Source organism: Pinus tabuliformis, chromosome 8 (genome assembly GCF_031772625.1).
Source record: "Pinus tabuliformis cultivar Carrire ecotype Pingquan chromosome 8, CPIR1, whole genome shotgun sequence".
Classification (NCBI taxonomy): Eukaryota; Viridiplantae; Streptophyta; class Pinopsida; order Pinales; family Pinaceae; genus Pinus; species Pinus tabuliformis.
Window position 1 is genome coordinate 7,725,264 of NC_142294.1, and position 16,692 is coordinate 7,741,955.

Below are 16,692 nucleotides of genomic sequence, written 5' to 3' on the forward strand. Positions count from 1 at the left end.
GATAGTATCCGGGTTTGAAATGTTTTTGCTATTAGATGGTGTTGGGTCCCTATAATACTAGTGATTACCCCATTACTATTGTATTTGTATCCCTTATTAATATTGTTGTGCCCCTATTGTCCCCATATTGTTATTACTGTGCCCCATAGAATCCCTCTATTGTTATTTTTGTGGCTTTATATTATTATTGTTAGGTCGGCTGGGTTATATTGTGACTCCTTAGACTCCTATATATAGAAAGGAGGTTTTGTCATTTGAATCATCCAAGAATTGTTCATATATGTAATGTAAAGGAGGTTGCTCCCTCAAAGAGGCTGAATTCTAAGGCGTTGATCTATCTTTTCTATATTTTCTTGAGCTGGTTTCATAACATTTGGTATCAGAGCTTTGGATTCTAGGGTTTCGCTGCTCCAAACAAGTCATCGTGGCATTTTCGCTATAACGTTTTTTCTGTAATGTTTCAAAAGCTAAAAAAAAACCCATTTGAGAAGAAATCGTGTTGAATCTCAGGTCCAAATTTCAGATCTTTTCACGCTATATTTGCGGAGATATGATCTAAGGAAGTTGGTCTTTTTGCAGACTCCCAAATTACATTCCAAACAGGTGACCTGGGGAAAATCGTCATAACTTTCTCTCTAAGCATCGGATTGAAATTTCGTAAGAGGTACAAAAAGAGGATGGAATGTAGTTTCTTTTATACCTTTTTCAGATCCAAAGGTCGAAACAGTGACTCGTGGCATGTCATACAAGTTCGCTCTACTGAACTAGTCTATAATCAGGTCATCTTGGGAGATTGTGCATAACTCTTCCTTGGAGAATCCAATTTGGATCAGACTGGTGGCATTGGAAAGAGGACACAGAGGGCTACTACAGGTTGCAATTTCAGAACTGGATGATTTGAAATTGCAGAGATACATCAGATTCAATATCAAGCTTCTACAAAGTGAAAAAAGGTGTGTAGTTTTTTTTTAAATTTTTGCATAAGCTTGGTTTGAAAAATTAGTTTGAATCAGTAATTGATGCCCCGAGGAAAGAAAATGCAAACACCTAGTAAGCAACCTGAAAGCTCTAGCATGACTCATGAAGAAGAGGAAGAAATGCAACATGATATATCAAAATTACGAGACCAAGTGCAACAAGTGTCACTTGCACAAAAAGCAACAGAACCTAAGATGGATGGTTTAAGGAAAGATGTAGAAGCTAAGATGGATGGTTTAAAGAAAGGTGTAGAAGCTAAGATGGATTGTTTAAAGAAAGGCGTAGAAGCTAAGATGTATGGCATGGAAGCTAAGATGAATGGCATGGACGCTAAAATTGATGGCATGGATGATAAGATGGAAGAATTGAAGATAAATATGAATAAGTTGCTACAAGAAATGGTCACTAATGGTGAAAGGGTAGTAAAGGAAACTCATGATGAGAACAAAAGAAATGTTAATCATGATTCCATAGACTCTAATGTTGGATCGAAGACCCACCATATTCCAAAAATCGATATGAGGAAGTTTGATGGCAAGGATCCTGCAACATGGATATTACAGATGGAGCAATTTTCGATCTCAATAATGTGCAAAACACACAAAAGGTAGGTATTGCAACTTTATATTTGGAACCAAATCAATTTGTATGGTATCAATGGCTTTGCTCTCGTAAACAAATTATCACTTGGGCAATTTTTACGGAAGAATTGACAGCACATTATGAGGATACAAAAAGCAACACTTTTTTTAGCCAATTGATAAGTCTCAAACAAAAGGGTTCAATAATGGAGCACATTGAGGAGTTCCAAAAATTGAACATAAGGTAAAAAATATTCCAGAGGATCATAGGATTGATGTGTTCATAGGGACTTTAAAGGATAATATCCAACATGATGTTCGCCTTTGGGAACCTGATTCATTAGAGAAGGCATTCAGGTTAGCAAGAAAAATGGAAAGAAAAATTATGGCAACCAGGAAGCATACCACTCATAACTATAAAGATGGAAGTGTTGTTGCCCCTAGTCTTCCACAACCTATAAGGTTGACACCACAACAATTGGAAGAAAAAAGAGCAAAAGGGCTTTGTTACAGTTGTGATAGCAAATACACTAAAGGTCATAAGTGTGCTGAGAAGAAATTATTCTACATAGATTGTGAAGAGGAAGAAGAAAAGGAGCAAGAAAGGTCAAAAGAAGAGGATATACTCCAGGAACAAAGCCTAGATAAAGAATAAATGAATCTGACCATATCTTGTAATGCATTGGCAGGAATTACCACTCCTCAAACCATCAAGATAGAAGGACAAATCAAGAAGAAAAAGGTAATAGTGTTGATTGATTCAGGAAGTACCCACAATTTTATTCATTGTAAGGTAGCAAAAGAATTGAATTGCTTCTTATATCCAGCACCAGAGTGTCAAGTGATGGTTGCAAATGGAGGAACAATAAATTGCTCTGGAAAGTGCCATAATATCAAGCTATCCATGGGAGAATATGTATTGACTAGCCCAATGCTTTCCATTCCAATGGGAGGTGCTGATGTTGTACTAGGAGTCCAATGGCTACAATCCTTGGGTACAATAGCTTTTAATTTTCAAGAACTTTTCATGAAATTTTCTGTGGAAGGAAAGGAAGTTGAATTAAGGGGTATTGCAGGGAAACCAGGAAAGATAATCAGCTCTAATGGTATGACAAAGCTTCTAAAAAAGGAACAAAGAGGTGTAATTGCACAATTATGTTCGCTAGATGTTTCCACATTGGAATCATCTATTTCTCCAGATCTCCAAAAAGTCTTGGACAATCATTCCAAGGTATTTGAGACTCCCAAAGGTCTCCCACCTATGCGTGATCATGATCATGCTATTCATCTGATTCCAGGAAGTGTTCCTCCAAACATCAGGCCGTACAGATATCCCTATGCCCAAAAGAGTGAAATTGAACGTATGGTTGCAGAAATGCTAGAGGCTGGTATAATTCAACCGAGTCAAAGTTCTTTCTCTGCTCCAGTAGTATTGGTGCACAAGAAGGATGGATCATGGCGCATGTGTCCGGATTATAGGGAGCTCAACAAGCTCACTATTAAAGATAAGTTTCCCATTCCTGTCATTGATGAATTACTGGATGAATTGCATGGATCAATTTACTTCACCAAGTTGGATCTTCGTTCAGGATATCATCAAATCAGAATGAAGACTGAAGACATTCCGAAAACAGCATTTAGAACTCATGAGGGTCATTATGAATTTTTGGTCATGCCTTTTGGCCTTACCAATGCACCTTCAACATTTCAAGGTTTGATGAATTCCATTTTCAAACCATTCCTTAGAAAATTTGTGTTAGTATTTTTTGATGATATACTAATCTACAACAAGTCTTGGAAGGATCATGTTGAACATGTTGACAAGGTGCTACAACTATTGGAGGAGAAACAATTATATGCAAAAAGATCCAAATGTTTCTTTGGAGTACAAGAGGTGGAATATCTGGGTCATATTGTATCTCATGAAGGAGTTAAGGTAGACCCTAGCAAAATTAAAGCCATTAAGGAATGGAAAATCCCCACATCCATAAAGCATCTGCGAGGATTTCTCGGGTTGACAGGGTATTATCGCAAGTTTGTTAAGAATTATGGGAGAATAGCAGCACCTCTAACAACATTATTGAAGAAAGATGCATTTTCATGGACTCCAGAAGCAACAAAGGCCTTCGAACATCTTAAAGAGGCAATGTGCCAAGCACCGGTCTTAGCTACACCGGACTTCACAAAAACCTTTATTGTGGAATGTGATGCTTCAGGAAATGGAATTGGTGCTGTTTTAATGCAAGATGAAAGACCCATTGCTTTTGAAAGTCGTCCAATCAAGGGAAAGTTTTTACACAAAGCTATTTATGAGAAGGAAATGTTGGCAATACTCCATGCACTTAAGAAATGGCGACCCTACCTAATGGGAAGACACTTCAAGGTAAAAACGGATCATGATAGCCTTAAATACTTTTTAGAACAAAGATTATCCTCTGAAGAGCAACAAAAGTGGGTCACAAAGATGTTGGGTTATGACTTTGAAATCATCTACAAAAAAGGGAAGCAAAATGTGGTGGCAGATGCACTCTCAAGAAAGGATGAGGATGTGGAAGCATTGTTGTGTGCCATTTCTATTATCCAACCAGATTGGATAAACAAAGCAAGGGAGGAATGGAAGAATGACGAAGAAGTGTGGGCACTTATTCGAAAGTTACAACAAGATTCCAGTACGTCTGATACATTTAGCTGGAAAAATGATTCGTTATGGTACAAAGATCGCTTATACCTCTGTAAGAATTCCCAGCTAAAACAAAAGATTCTTATGGAATTGCACACTTCTCCCTTAGGAGGGCACTCAGGATTTTTAAAAACTTACCACAGGGTTAAGAAGGAATTTTTTTGGGATGGCCTTAAATCAGATATTCAAAAGTTTGTGGCGGAATGTTTGGTTTGCCAACAAAATAAAGTTGAAACAATTAAGACAACGGGTCTATTACAACCTTTATCCATTCCAAGCCAACGTTGGGAGGAGGTTTCAATGGATTTTATCACAGGTTTACCCAAGTCTGAGGGAAAGAGTGTCATCATGGTGGTAGTTGACAGACTTACCAAGTATGCACACTTTTGTGCATTATCACATCCATTTAAAGCCAGTACAGTTTCTACTGCATTTATGGAAACAATTCAAAAGCTACATGGAAACCCAAAGATTATTGTAAGTGACAGAGATCCCATTTTCACTGGAAATTTTTGGACAGAATTATTTTCTTGTCTTGGTACTCAGTTAGCTCATAGCTCATCTTATCATCCTCAATCTGATGGGCAAACTGAGATAGTAAACAAATGTTTGGAAGGATATCTTCGTTGCTTTGTATCTGATAAACAGACACAATGGGTCAAATGGTTGCCTCTGGCTGAATGGTGGTATAACACTTCCTTCCATACAACAACAAAAATGACCCCATTTATGGCACTTTATGGATATCAACCACCATCCATCACATCATATTTAAGAGAAAATTCTAAGGTTCAAGCAGTGGAACATCACATCGAACATCAACAACAAGTCCTCCAACTCTTAAAGGATAACCTCGTGTTGGCACATAATAGAATGAAACAACAGGCAGATCAACATCGCAGTGAAAGAAGTTTTGATGTAGGTGATTGGGTATTCCTATGGCTACAACCATATAAGAAAATGTCCCTCAAGCAAGCTAAGAAGGATAATAAATTATCACCAAAGTATTATGGTCCGTACAAGGTGTTGCAAAAGATTGGTACTATGGCATACAAATTGGAGCTTCCTGCAGCTTCTCGATTGCACCCAGTTTTCCATGTTTCATGTTTAAAGAAGGTTATAGGCGACAAGCTCCCAGTTCAAACAATATTGCCAGAACTTGACGAGGAAGGAAAAATTATATTGGAACCAGAAGCAGTCATAGAAACAAGAACTCGACAGCTACGAAATCGATCAATTTCAGAGTATCTTATCAAGTGGAAGAACTTATCCGCTGAAGATTCCACATGGGAGGATGAGAATTTTATACAGAAGCATCCAGAACTACTCAAGCGTTGAGGACAACACTTTTTTGAAGGAGAGGGGCATGTTGGGTCCCTATAATACTAGTGATTACCCCATTACTATTGTAGTTGTATCCCTTATTAATATTGTTGTGCCCCTATTGTCCCCATATTGTTATTACTGTGCCCATAGAATCCCTCTATTGTTATTTTTGTGGCTTTATATTATTATTGTTAGGTCGGCTGGGTTATATTGTGACTCCTTAGACTCCTATATATAGAAAGGAGGTTTTGTCATTTGAATCATCCAAGAATTGTTCATTTATGTAATGTAAAGGAGGTTGCCCCCTCGAAGAGGCTGAATTCTAAGGCGTTGATATCTTTTCTATCTTTTTCTTAAGCTGGTTTCATAACAGATGGGTTCTCAAGTTATAATCAAGTGCTAGTAGTGGAACCAATTGACTAAAAAATACCTTCTTGACCAAATGGGGGACATTCGCTTTCAAAAGGATGCCATTTGGACTTATAAACACAGGTGCCACTTTCTAAAGAGAAATGGAAATCACCTTTCGTGGCCTGATAGGTCAAAGCATTTTTGGAGGGAAAAATGAGGGTACGGCTCTGCAACATGGCCCATCGGGGACCTGTATGAACGGGGTTTCCAGGTCGGAAACGGCCCTGTAGCCCCCCCCGACCCCGTCTCCTCTCGCTTTACCTTGCTCTGCACCGAGGTATTTCCATACTGCCTCCTCGCTCGGTATTCACCTTTCCAATACCCCGCGCTCCGTTTTTACCCTGTTCGGTGTTTTACCTCGTCACGGGTTTACTCTCTCGACCGAAGCTAGGGTTTACAGCTTAGCCGACAGCTAACGACAGGGATCCTGCCTGTGCGTCCTGGCGGTGCACCAAAATCCTCTAGCTTGTCTCAACCTAACGGATTTCCCTAACGGCCGGTGCCGATCTTGGGCGGTTTCCTGTATTCGAGGTCTTTCCAAGCAGCTGGCGACATGGACATTGACGAGGTGGACTTTTCGGACTCCCCACTGGCTGAAAGCTCCATCTGGCGCTCCACGTTCTCGACTTCTGGAGGTATGTACAGTGAAAATCTCTCTGCCAGCTTTGAGGACCCATCTCTTTCGACAGATCCGTCCATCCCCGCCTCTCTGCACCCTGGCGAACCCTCCTCCTGGACCACATTTTCAGCGCCTTCCCCGGCAACCCTTGGTTTCCTTGCAGACTGTTTACATTCCTCCCCCTGTCGCCGGTCCCCCACTTCAGCCGGGCCTTCCTGTCAACCCCCCTCTGCCCTCTGACCCTCAGGAGGCTCCCGTCCCCGCCGACCCAAACCCTCCCCCTCCCCCTCCGGCCTCATCTGGGAGCTACCACGCTATCCCACCTCTCCCGGAAGCTTCCCCCCCCTGCTCGAACCCTACCCCCCCGGCTCCCTGCAGGTGATTCCCAGGGCTTCAGAAAACCCTAGACGCATGTCCTCCCGCCCCCTGAAGAAACAACGCTGCTTTAAATCTAGATCTGAGGACGTCATCCTTAGACTTGAAGAAGACATCCAGTGGGGAGACGCTATGGATCTAGCGGACAGAGTACTTGTGGGCCGCATTCGGGGCCGTCACATCTCAGCGGAAAAACTGAAGACATGGGCCACGGAGATATGGGGCCAATATCTGGCGGAAATCCCCTCTGTCCAGACATTCGTGCGAGGCTGGTTTGCTCTGAGATTTGCAAGGGCGGACCACACGAGCTGGGTATTGTCTTCGTTCTGGCATTTTGAAAAAGCTCCGGTACTCCTCAAACGTTGGACGCCCCTCTTCGACCCGGAGTCGGAACAGATTGGGATTGGGCCAGTATGGGTCAGACTCCCGGGCCTGCCTCTACAGTATTGGTCCGAGGACATATTCAGAAGAATTGGGAACTCACTGGGTACTTTCATGGAGTCGGATAAGTCCTATATACAGACGGGGATGATGGCATATGCCAGGGTTCTTGTCCATCTTGATACCAGAGGGGGCCTGCCTGAACACATCACCATCTAGTGGAAATCCTCCTCAAGGAAGCAGAAACTCGACTACGAGGGCATCCCATATCGCTGCAGAAGATGCCATCAAGTGGGACATCTCTACAAAGACTGCCCTCTCCTACAAAAAGCACAGCAGCCCCCCACTCCTCAGGATTTACCTGCTACTGAGGGATTACCTGACCCTCCGGCAGCGGCGGTTCCCAGAACGGAGCATAATATTACATCAGATACGGTGGAAGCGCCGCCGGCACCTCGGCAAAGGAAGCAAGGAACGATCCCGATCCGGCCTCCATCTCCTCCTATGACGCGTTCAAAGGCTGCAAAAGGAGCTGTGTTCTCTTCGGGTACGTCTTTTCCTTTAAATGTCTCTGCTTCGCTTCTTAATTCTTTGAGTTTATCGCTCCCCTTCCCCGTTCCCCACCCGATCAAGATCCCCCCCCCTCTTCCCCCTCTGCCCTTGATCTGGTCAAGGTCTCCCGCCCGCCACATCCCCCTTCTCGCTCGCACTATCCGACCTGCCCCATCCCACAACCCTCGGGTATACCTTCCCCCTGTTCCCTCCCTTCCATACCCCCCCTCCCCTCCCCCTCGCCCTCCCCCTCGGTAAACTCTACACCGAGGTACTCCACCCGCTCGTCCTCTAAGCTGTTTGATGCGGACGCCATTGGGCTGACTGCGGAGCCTCACATCCTATCGCCCAAGCACGGTAGAGGCAGACCTCCCAACATAAACAAGGCTAAGGTTCAAGCCGGGGTCGATGTCATCCAGGGCAAACAACAAACCATCGATAGGGTTCTTAGAGCAAAGGACACCCTCCCCCACCCCCCTCCATGAAAATTTTATCTTTCAACTGCAGAGGGCTGGCCAGCCCAGAGAAAAAACTGGCCCTGAAGCGACTCTTTTTTTCTGAACCGGTTGATATCATTTTTCTACAAGAAACCTTATGCAAAGCAGATTTGGCCACATCCATCCTGGGCTCTTGGATGCCAGGATGGTCTTTCTTCGCCTTAGATGTCTCTGGGCGATCTGGGGGCATAGCTATTGGTTTCAAGACCAGCTCCATCAATCTGAAGAATATCTGGGGTGGAGTGGGTTTCCTGGGGGCAGATATATACTCCATGGATCTGGAGGAGGATCTTAGAATTATAAATGTCTATGGACCCTGCCTTAACAGGGAACATTTCTGGAGAAAGCTTTTCAATTCCCCTCTCCTACTAGCCGAGAATACAATCATAGGGGGAGATCTGAACTTCTCAAAGGGCCACGCTGAATCTTGGGGACACATGGCGCAGATCGACCCGCTCTCGGATTTTTTCGAGCAGCTGCTGGAGGATCATCACTGGATAGACATTCCCTCGGCAAAGATCCAGCACACATGGAAGAATAATCGAATTGGTGATCACAGCCTTGCCAGAAGGCTGGACCGCTTTATTATCAAGGAGGTTTTCCACTGTAATCATCCCCGATCCAGGCAATGGGTTGGAAGCGGAGGGATATCGGACCACAGGCCGATATACCTTGAAGTTGGAGCAAGGCAACAGAAACAAAAGGCCCCATTTAAGTTTAATTCCACTTGGCTCCGGGACCCCGCCTATATAAACCTTATATCAGACTATTGGAAAACACATCCTTTACCAGAAGGTGCAGACCCGGTCCCCTGCTTCGTAAGGAACCTTACTGAAATCAAGGTTCTATCCAGGAAATGGGCGCATCAGAAGAGGCTACAAGATGACCAAATGATCTCCCTTGCAGAACAAGCGATTGCTGACCTAGAATCCCAATCGGTGGGAACCTATATTTCCCCGGAGCAAAAAACCAGGTATGAAGGCCTTATCAATCAGAGAACACAAGTCCTAAGAGATCGAGAGGCAAGCTGGAGATTAAGAAGTAGAGCAATCTGGCTTAAGGAGGGGGATGAGAATACAAAGTTTTTTCACCGGTTCGCGAATGGCCGGAAAGCGATCAACACCATCTGGGAACTGCAAGATGAACATGGCCAACTGGTCCACACATCCAGAGAACTTGCTTTCCTAGCCTCCACACACTTCAGGAACATATATAAAGCCCCAAGAGAAGCAAATCTGCTAGAGATCATGAGAGTAGCCGAGCTCTTCCCCAGATTTGTGGATGAAGAGGATGCAGCTGAGCTCACTAAAGAAATTACTATGGGGGAGCTAGAAGCTACAATGCGGGGGTTCCAAAGGGATAAAAGTCCGGGACCTGATGGCTGGCCCATAGAGTTCTACTTAGCTTTCTTCGAGCAAATAGGCCCGGATCTCCTCAAAGTGATCAAACACTGCAGCCTCTCTGGCATCCCCTCAGCCATTAAAGCCACTTTCATTGCCCTTATTCCTAAATCCGACAAGCCTGTTTCTTATAATGATTTTCGGCCAATCTCGCTCTGCAACTGCCTCTACAAGATCATGGCCAAAATCCTTGCGAACAGACTCAAACCCATCCTATCAGCCCATATATCCCCTGAACAATTTTCCTTTCTTCATTTCCGCCAAATCCATGAAGCTATAGGCACTGCACAGGAACTTCTCCACCCGATGCATAGCAAGCACTTGAAAGGCATGATCCTTAAGGTAGACCTCTCCAAAGCTTTCGATTGGGTAAATTTGCTCTACATTCGCATGCTTCTCACCCATCTGGGGTTCCCCCACATGTTTACCAAATGGTTTATGAGCTGTATATCAGATGTGTCGTACAGTGTCCTTCTAAATGGGGCCCCCACACCTTTCTTCACAGCTGAAAGAGGCCTTCGACAAGGGTGTCCCCTATCTCCCTTACTTTTTCTTCTCATCATGGAAGGGCTCAGCAGGTTGATCGCATCAGAACACAGGAGGGGAAGGATAAAAGGGATAAAAATCACTGAAAACTGCTCTCTCACTCATCTTCTGTTTGTGGATGATGTGCTTATCTTCTTAAATGGAAGCCTGGCCGATACCTCTGCCTTACGTTATGTCTTTGATCTATTCCAGAAGGCCACAGGTATGATTGTAAATATCCATAAATCCACTCTCACTGCAACTGGCTGCTCGGCCCATGAAATCATCTATATGGAAAACCGGTTCCCTTTCCAAATACACCAGATGGAGGAAGGACTGAAATATCTGGGTTTCCGAGTGAAACATGGGGGATATAAAATTGCGGACTGGACCTGGCTTATTGCAAAGGTGGAGAAAAGATTACATGTATGGTATAACAGATACCTCACCAGGGCTGGGAGACTTACCCTCATAAAAGCTGTCCTGGAAGCTACACCGGTATACTGGATGTCACTGGCTTGGATACCTAGAGGAATTTTAAACAGACTCCAAAAGATATGCTGCAGCTTCCTATGGAAGGGGAACAAACAGGGAAACCTCTTTGCCTGGGTCAAATGGGATACTATAGCAAGGCCTAAGAAGTGGGGAGGATGGGGCATAAAAAGACTGGATCTATTCGCAAAAGCCCTGGCAGCAAAGCTAGGATGGCAACTGCTCACATCCAACAGTCTTTGGAAAAGGGTAGTAGTGGAGAAATATATTGCCCCGGAAAGTATTTTCAGCTGGATCCGCAGGGAACATAGGGACAATGGAAGACACTCAAACATATGGAAAGCGGTCATCTCATCCCTCCCCCTCATCCGGGAAGGTTTAACTTGGAGAATACATCAGGGGAACGCAGTCCGCATAGGGGTAGACCCTTGGATTGGATGTGGCAATGCCCACCAACTTCCAGCACAGTTAACGGAATACCTTATGGACCAGGGTATCTCTCATATTGCACATATCGCAGACAATCAAAACTCCAGCTTTCTCCAACAAGCCTGGAAGACAGCTCTAGACTTACACATCCCGGAACAGTGGCGGCCAGAATGGGAGAACTACACTGACGCCCTCAATCAAGCTCATATCAGGATATCGGATGAGGAAGATGAGTTGGTATGGGCACTTGCAAAAAATGGTTCATACACTCCAAAGGAAGGGTATCTACAGCTTATGCAACAATTCCAGCCTGAAAATGCACAACAGTGGTGGAAGGCTATTTGGCACCTCAAAGCAGCCCCCAGAACGCGCATGCTAATGTGGGCCATCCTCTTCAACAAAATCCCCACAGGCTCAAATCTGAAAAAAAGGTCATTCCATGGACCTTTTTGGTGCCATTTATGTAGGTGCAATGAGGAAGACACTGAACACCTATTTCTGAACTGTCCTGTTGTCATTGAACAATGGACCCATCTCACCTCCCATCTCCCCTCCCCCCACAGATGGCAAGGACAGACAATCATAGAAGCCTGGCTGCATTGGCTGGAGCACCACTCGGGCAAAGAAAGAAACATCCCCCTCCTCATGAGCTGGGCTATCTGGATGGTGAGAAACCGTTCAATTTTTTACCATAAAACTCCATCCTGGCCTTCCATCAGAGCACATATCATGGCAGATTATGCTCTCCTCCCTGATGACCCCCCTCCAGCCCCGCCTCGAACCATCACCCCAGAGCACATCGACAAATCCTACCCCTGGGCCTATTTTGATGGCTCAGCACAAGCAGATGGATGCGGGGGGGGCGCCCTTCTCTTCCTTCGGGAGGCACACTGCTTCAAAATACAAATATACCTGGGAAGGGGCACAAACAATTATGCCGAGCTCTCCACAACCAAGCACCTGATCCACTTTGCACTTGAGAATCATTGCACAAAATTACAATTATTTGGAGACTCTCAACTTGTTTGTAACTGGCTCAACAGAAAATCTAACTGCAATGTTTATTCTTTGAGACATATACTGGATGAGACACATAGGCTAACAACAGCTTTTGAAAAATTTGATTGTCATCACATTTACAGGGAGCGCAACTCAAGGGCAGACCTTCTGTCCAAGCAAGCAGCGCAAAGGCAAGAGGAAGACTGGCTAATAGAGGAAGAAGTGGATGGAACCTTCCATCGCCATTATCATAGGCCTTTTGTAGATCCACGAGCTCAAAGAGAAAATCAGATTTAGAGATGGCTCCATCCCACACACACAGTTTTTTGCTTTCGGTTTTGAGTTTTATTGCTGCAAACTTGGTTGTTAATTATACATTACAGACTTTGTATCTGGTCGCCACAGGCCGGTATATGCTAGTTTTTTATTTTCGGTTCATACTCTGAAGTCTCCCTGCGCGGAGCACTATAACAAAGTACATTACAGGTATTATAATGATACAACAAACCATATGATATGAGTCCTGGAAACTCCCTGCGTGGAGGTAAATGGTTTTTCTTTGTAGTGCTGAATATACATGGTTGGAAAAACTGTGTATAATTATGCTACTGTTAAGAGAGGTAGTCAGCCTCACTATGCATATGTTTAAACATCTACAGAATGTAATTTTCTTTTGTTAATGGAAATTACGACTTTTTCTACGGGAAAAAAAAAGGTCAAAGCATTTTTGTTTATTTAGATGATGTTACTGTGTTCTCCAAGAAAAGATCAGATCACATACGTCCTCAGAAGCATATTTTTGAGAGGTGTCAAAAGTATGAGATTTCCTTAATCCCAAGAAGAGCGTTGTTGTTGTGCCCAAAGGAATCCTACTGGGACACATGATAACAGAGAGTGGAATCAAGATTAATCCCGAGAGGGTCAAAGTCATCATGCAGATCCCATTCCCGGTGAATAAGAAAGACATGCCGTCTTTCTTAGGAAAAAATAATTTCCTTAGAAAATTCATCTTCGATTATGCTCAGATAGTCAAACCCATACAGGAGATGATAAAAAAAGATGCAATATATATATATATATATATGGTATAAATGGGAAAATAACATTTTTTCTCATATTAAGCAGGCTATTTCTGATGAATCCGCAATTTTTAGTCCAGATTATGGCAAAGATTTCCTGCTCTATACGTTTGCTTCAGATTCATCGATTGTGGTCATGTTGACTCAAAATATAGTGAAGGGAACGAGTAGCCTATATCTTTTATGAGCACTACTCTATAAGGGCCCTAATTAAATTATCATGCCATCAATAAGTAAGCATATGTAGTATACAAGGCAGTTAAGTATTTCAGGCCCAACCTATTTAAAGCTCACACAATTGTATTTGTACCTCATCCAACAGTAAGAACACAACTTTTGCAACAAGAGCTAGGTGGGAAGAGGGCTGATTGGATGGCCTGTCTTCAAGAGTATGATTTGGAGTTCAACCAAGTTCATACCATAAAGGGTCATGACCTATGTAAGCTAGCCTTGAAAGCAAGAGATGCTCCCAAACAAGACCTATCAGGATGGGAGCATGAGATAAAAATCTATAATATTGAATATGTTCCTTAGTCCACATCTACAGTGCCATGGTATGGAGATCTACGACAATTTTTGGAGCATGAAAACTTACCCTTGCACTTATCGAACAAGCAGAAAAGGGAATTTCAACTAAAATCTCTATCTTTCCAATTGGTTCATGGAGTGATTTTCTGAAAGCACCACAATGATGTCCTAATGAGGTTCCTTGAGCCATAGGATATAGAGAAGGTCTTGAAACATTTACACGATTGACCGACATGTGGCCACTATGCGGGTGACACTACGGCGCATCATGTTATGAGGGTTTGTTATTATTGGCTCACTCTATTTAAGGATTCTCACGCTTATGTATGCAAGTGCCAAGCATGTCAAAGATGTGTCGTCCGTGATCACAGGTCAGCTGCCCCACTGCTACTAGTAGAAGTTGAAGAACCATTCCAATAATGGGGCTTTGATGTTATTGGATAAAATTTTCCTCATTATTTAAAGCAACACTGGTATATCTTAACAACGACATATTACTTCACTCAATGGTCATACGCAGTTCCTCTCAGACAAGTAAATGACCAGGAAGTCATCCACTTCTTACAATAGAATATTATGACTAGGTTTGGCATTCCTTCGTCAGTTGTATTTGAAAATGCAAAATATTTTTCATTGTTAAAACTTTATGATTTTTCATTAGAAAACATAATTGTATTGAAACATGCATCTAATTACTATCCATAGGGAAATGGTTTGACTGAATCCGTGAATAAGAATCTTATTTGTATAATCGAGAAAACCATTTTCTCCAAACAAAGGAAATGGCATAAAGCTTTGACCAATGTTCTTTGGGCTGACCGTGTTACTCCAAATACTTCCCTTAGAACCTTTCCATACTTTCTGGTTTACAGTAAATAAGCTATCTTGCCTCCGAACCTACATCTTTCGACCTTACATCTCTCTCAAGAATCACAAGGTAAATCTTGCCTCCTGGTTCAAAGCAAGATATATACACTACTTAAACTTGAGATGAAAGGTACAAGGCCAAATATTGTTTTGTTGTATGTTAGAACCATGTAAAGTACTAGTTTGATAAAAATTCCACAGGGGAAAAGAGTTTTTATGTGGGTGTCCTTGTCCTGAAGTGGGATAAACCCCACGAAAAAAAGGGGAAACACACAAATTTCTAGAATTGTGGATTGGACCATTTGTTGTTGTTGAAAAGCTCAACCATAATTCTTTGAAGATGAAATCATTAGATGGGAGGATTGGCTCCCTTCCCATAAATGGTCAAGATGTAAAGCATTACTTTCAATAGCAGCTATGAGCTACACTTCCTGTACAATTGTTTTGTTCTTGACCTTTTGTTTTTCCGTTATGTAAGTCATGTCTTGTTGGTCGGTCAATGCACATAAATAAGACCCTTGTGTAAATTGCATGGCTCAAAAGGATTTTTAGTGTAATAAAATAGAAGTGTAACAACCACAATGCTTGGCTTTTTGTTGTTCTCATTTTTTGTTTGGGAAAATTCCATAGGTTGAGCTAAGTCTAGATCGAAAATATGATTCGTCCAATAGGAGAACCTTGAGGGAACCTATTAGATCCATGCCTATGTTGTTATCTAAAACTATTAACTTTGTATAAATCTACTTGTTTGTTAATGCTTGTCCAATCTAGTAGAGAAGGGATAAGGGGAAAATCTAAAACGAGCAAACCAAAAGCAAAGGTCTTAAAATACTTATCTGAAGGGGAAACCTCCTTTTCTCTTAATAAGTTGGGATCCTTCTTCCATCTATTGAAAATAATAAGTGTTAATGCAAAATTATATTAAAATAAATAAATAAAGGGTGAAATGAGGGAAAGGCTTCCTGCGCAAGGAGGTGAAGCAACTGACTTCGTTGGGGTACTGTATAGGCTCGCTAGCAGTGAAGCAATGTTTTTGCTCATAAAGTGTTTTCGTCACGGTACTGTTTACGCCTGCTGGCAATGGACCAACACCAGAGATGAAAAAGTCATACTCTGAATATCATAAATTCGTTGTGCACATTACCCTTTCCTGTATTGAAACAATTTTCATATGGTGTACCTTTTGTTTGTGTTTCAACCAAGTTGACAAAAGTGAGATGCTATGTGTAAAACCAAGTCGAAAAGGGGAAATCAAGGCAATCAATACTTCCTGAAGGTTTGGCACTTAGCCAAAATATATTCTTGGGCAGAGAAGCTAAAGTTCACTCAGTGTGTCACCAAGTTTTGTTGTTGCTACAACAACCTCCAAGATTTCAGTATGTTTGAATTTTGGAGCCTAGCATCACTATCATATCTAGAGTTGCTTTGATTATAAAATGTTTTTGCATGTTATTCTATGTATGTCAAGTGTATTAAAAAAATTTCAAGTGTCATCGCATTGATCAAATCATATTTTGTGGCATTCTTGTTGGGTTGTGTTATATTCTTTCCACGACTAGCTCACGTATTTAATCGGGGGGTTAGGAGGGGGGTAGAGCCCCCCCTTCATTGTGTCGATTGCATAGCAGGGGGAGTCACAGGGGGTTTGAGGGGTGCAGGTAAACCCACTCTATGGGGTCCGGGGTAGCGCCCCGGAAGATTTTGGTTTTGGACCCTATGTTAGGTTGGGCGGACCTACCTATGGTTTTGTGCATGATTTTCACACATGGTTTTGGACGCGATGGTTTTCGGTCCATGGTTTTGGACGTGATGGTTTTCGGTCCATGGTTTTGGACGTGATGGTTTTCAGTCCATGGTATTGGATGCTTTGGCATGTATAAATATGTATTGTAACATTGAAAGGAACATAATGAAAAATCAAGCTGGTAGTCGTGATTTTGGGATCCAGGGGAAAATCTCTGTGTATATATGTT

The 16,692-nt window shown here is 42.7% G+C and overlaps 1 protein-coding gene across 1 annotated transcript; it reads left to right on the forward strand.

Annotated features, from left to right (window-relative positions):
- Positions 1 to 7,102: 7,102 nt before the first annotated feature.
- Positions 7,103 to 7,570, forward strand: LOC149233905 (uncharacterized). Its single transcript, XM_089368096.1, has one exon. The coding sequence runs from the start codon at positions 7,103 to 7,105 to the stop codon at positions 7,568 to 7,570; it is 468 nt and encodes a 155-aa protein (XP_089224222.1).
- The last annotated feature ends 9,122 nt before the right edge of the window (positions 7,571 to 16,692 follow it).

Coding starts and splice junctions, on each gene's coding strand:
- LOC149233905 (XM_089368096.1), top strand. CDS start 7,103: ATGGATCTAGCGGACAGAGTACTTGTGGGCCGCATTCGGGGCCGTCAC.